At 38.3% G+C, this 3,317-nt stretch overlaps 1 protein-coding gene across 1 annotated transcript; it reads left to right on the forward strand.

Moving 5' to 3' along the window:
• Nucleotides 1-242: 242 nt before the first annotated feature.
• LOC118797749 (polymeric immunoglobulin receptor-like) lies at nt 243-2,452 on the forward strand. Its single transcript, XM_036557014.1, has 5 exons — nt 243-420; nt 509-826; nt 1,463-1,801; nt 2,173-2,299; nt 2,383-2,452. Exons 1-5 carry the CDS (start codon nt 381-383, stop codon nt 2,450-2,452), a joined length of 894 nt encoding a protein of 297 aa, XP_036412907.1. The 5' UTR covers nt 243-380.
• The last annotated feature ends 865 nt before the right edge of the window (nt 2,453-3,317 follow it).

Raw genomic sequence — 3,317 nt, forward strand, 5'->3', positions numbered from 1 at the left:
ACACGGCAAAAGGTTAAATGCTAATGAATAAAAACATGAAGCTGCTTCAACACAACTCAAAAATACTGTTTACCTTAGTGCAGTGAATTTCACTGAAAGCATTTAAAAGCATTTCCTAGTAGTAGTAGTAGTAATAATAATAATAATAATAATAATAATAATAAAACTTTGATCATACATATCTTACACATCATCTTGCTGAGAGGTTTTCAGCTCTCTATTTCACGCTGTCAATAAAGGAAGTGGGCAGGACATCAGTTTCTATTTAAGACGCAGATGAAGGTGCAGCACAGTCACAGAATCTCACAGAGACAAAGAACAACTTGCAGGGCCTCTGATATCTGTCTGAGCTGGTATTGATCTGTGAGCCTGAACTCAGAATGAAGATCCTCCTCATCTTCACCCTCTTCCTGATTTCAGGTAAGGAGACGCTCTTCTAAATAAACATCACTATCAGCAGAGTCAAATGAAGCCTTTACTTAGATGGACATTTGTCCTCTTTTAGTAGGTGGAGGAGAATCAGAGAGAGTGACAGGATATTCAGGAGGAGGAGTCCTCATCAAGTGCACATACGACACAGGATACACATCAAACCCAAAGTACCTCTGTACGGGTTCATGGCCCTGCCTGACGAAGCCAATTTGGACAGACGCTAAAAATGAGTGGATAAATAGTGGAAGATTCTCACTGTTTGATGACACCAGAGCTGCAGAGTTCTGGGTGTTGATCAGAGAGCTCACTGTAGAGGATTCTGGAACGTACAAGTGTGGAGTTGATAAATTTGGCATTGATATCTACACACCAGCGGAACTGAATGTAGAGGAAGGTGAGTCTCTCCCACCACTAAATCTGTTTATTTTCTTAAACATCCAGCATCATTTACATCAGCTACAGTGAGGGTGAATGTACAAACTCCCATAAAGCATCAAGAGCAGAAACTGTGTTCCCTGCAGCACTGTACACAAACACATACTTATATTAACAGTAGTGTTACAAACACAGTCTATTCAAAGACTCTTTATCAGACCTTCTCATCTCTGATTGTGTGAATCCGCTTTAACCCCAGCTGTGAAAAAGTGTTTACATACAGTAGTTGTTCATGTGTGATGATGATGATGATGATGATGATGATGATGTGATTATCAGATTGTGTTTGCAGTGCTTGGCATTTGTTAAATGTACTTTGTGAGACCTTCACTATGATGTTAGCAGATCTAGTCTCTAAATTATAGTTGTTTAGTCTATTTCTATCATCTCTGAATATGAATGTCCTCTGAATTCATGTGTTAAGCTGTAGAGTAACTATAGACAACCTTCCTGACTCAACATCCTTTACTCATGAATATAATCTGAGAATACTTTCAGTCAAAAGGTGTGACGTCCAGAGAAGTGACAGAATATGCAGTGAGTAGTTCAGTGATATTGTGTATAAACTGTGAAGGTGATTATTTATAATTGACAGATCTGTCCTATGAGAAGAGCATCAGTGTGACTGGCCATGTAGGAGGAAGCGTGAACATCAGCTGCAAATACCCACAATCCCACAAGAATGACCCCAAGTTTCTCTGTAGGAGAGTGGACACTGCTGACTGTAATTATAAAACATCTGTTAAAGAGAGCAGAAAATGGATAAATGAGGGAAAACTGTATCTACATGATGATGGAAAGCAGATCTTCACTGTGAGCATCAACAGTCTGACTGAGGGAGACTCTGGTGAATACTGGTGTGGAGCTGAATCAGACTGGACATCTGCCCATGGATACAAGGTTTATATCACACGGATCAACCTCAGAGTTTCTGGTGAGTAAATATGACAAGTTTATCTGTTTACTGTCAGAAATTTTTTTCTATATATTTATGGAGTTTGGAAGTTAGAAGTATACAGCATTATAGTTATTCAGCCTGTTTAATCAGTTGATTGGTCTTCAAAACAACTGAAAACCTGCAGCCAGGTCGGCCACTTGAGGGTAAGAATGGACACCCCTGACATAAGGAAGCTGTGATAATATTAATAAGTGATTATTGTAGAGGTGAAAGAGGTTATAGTATGTTATGTAGAACATTGTTTGTTCTGTATAAAGAGATTTGGGTTATCTAATGACAATATAAGATGACAAATCTAGAAAAGCTTTTACTTTTCCTTTTTACTTCATCTCCATTAACAAAACCAGGAACAGCATCAGCCTCAACATCACCATCAAGCCCCACTGCACAGACCATAGAAACAAATGCCTCTACAACATCTACAACTACCATGAGATCCTCATTTAAAACTTCAACAGGTGTAATATTCATACTGTATATATCCTGTTAAACTGTAGTCAGTCAGCAATAATGTGCACAGATAATAGGGCAGCCTGACCTTTACTTTCTTTCTGCAGAAATTCTACCACAGTCATCGACATACATCAGTGCACTGACCACAAAACCAACCACATCCTCAATGCCTAAGACCAAACCATCTTCTTTGTCAGGTGATTACACTTCATGTACAAGCAAAGAACATCTGCTCTTCTATTGTTAGTCTGATCACTTCAGAATGATCAGATTATAATTTGTGACTGAGTTATGATTCTGTTTCTCCATCACCACTATTTCCAGTTTCCTCTGTGGTCTCTGGTGTGTCTGTGATTGTGTTGCTGCTTCTGATTGGACTCTTATTCTTCATAGTCATTCTTAGAAAGAGAGGCAAGACTCAAGGTACCATCTCACACAGAAATATGCATGTATATAAAATGCTCAGGACCTATGCACACATAGTTATTTGGACTATTAATTTCACTATAGAAAATTACCATAGAAACAATGTTGAGTAAAGATGTCGTGTTGGGCTCATTTATGACAAATTATGACAGTGGCTGGATATATTATTAGTTTCCCCAAGACACTTCACATGGATTTTTTTAAATCTACATGTTCAGATAAACGGATCATTGAACACATTTATTAGGCCCCAGTGGACTAACAGTGATGGACAGATGCTGCCCTCTTCTGGCTATAAATGAACATGCATCAAAAGAAATAGAGCAACAACAATAACATTTTCAGTGCAGTTGTACAGCCTGTTTATCTTTCAAGTTATGAATTTTAATATTGATCTAGCAAAAATGGACAAACCTGAGCTAAACTTAATATTGCGGTAGTTTTATTGCTCAGTCTGATTTGGTCACACTCTCAAGATTGGTATCTTGATATAAATGGATCCTTAAACACATTTATTAGGCGCCAGTGGACTAACAGATATGAGGAGATGCTTCCCTCTTCTGGCTGTAAATGAACATGCATCACCAAACTGTCAATGCATTTTCAGGGCAAT

This window comes from Colossoma macropomum, unplaced genomic scaffold (genome assembly GCF_904425465.1).
Source record: "Colossoma macropomum unplaced genomic scaffold, Colossoma_macropomum, whole genome shotgun sequence".
NCBI classification, from domain to species: domain Eukaryota; kingdom Metazoa; phylum Chordata; class Actinopteri; order Characiformes; family Serrasalmidae; genus Colossoma; species Colossoma macropomum.

Coding starts and splice junctions, on each gene's coding strand:
- LOC118797749 (XM_036557014.1), top strand. CDS start 381: ATGAAGATCCTCCTCATCTTCACCCTCTTCCTGATTTCAG. Junction 1,802..2,172: donor GATCAACCTCAGAGTTTCTG/GTGAGTAAATAT, acceptor TAACAAAACCAG/GAACAGCATCAGCCTCAACA. Junction 2,300..2,382: donor ACAGGTGTAATATTCATACT/GTATATATCCTG, acceptor TTCTTTCTGCAG/AAATTCTACCACAGTCATCG.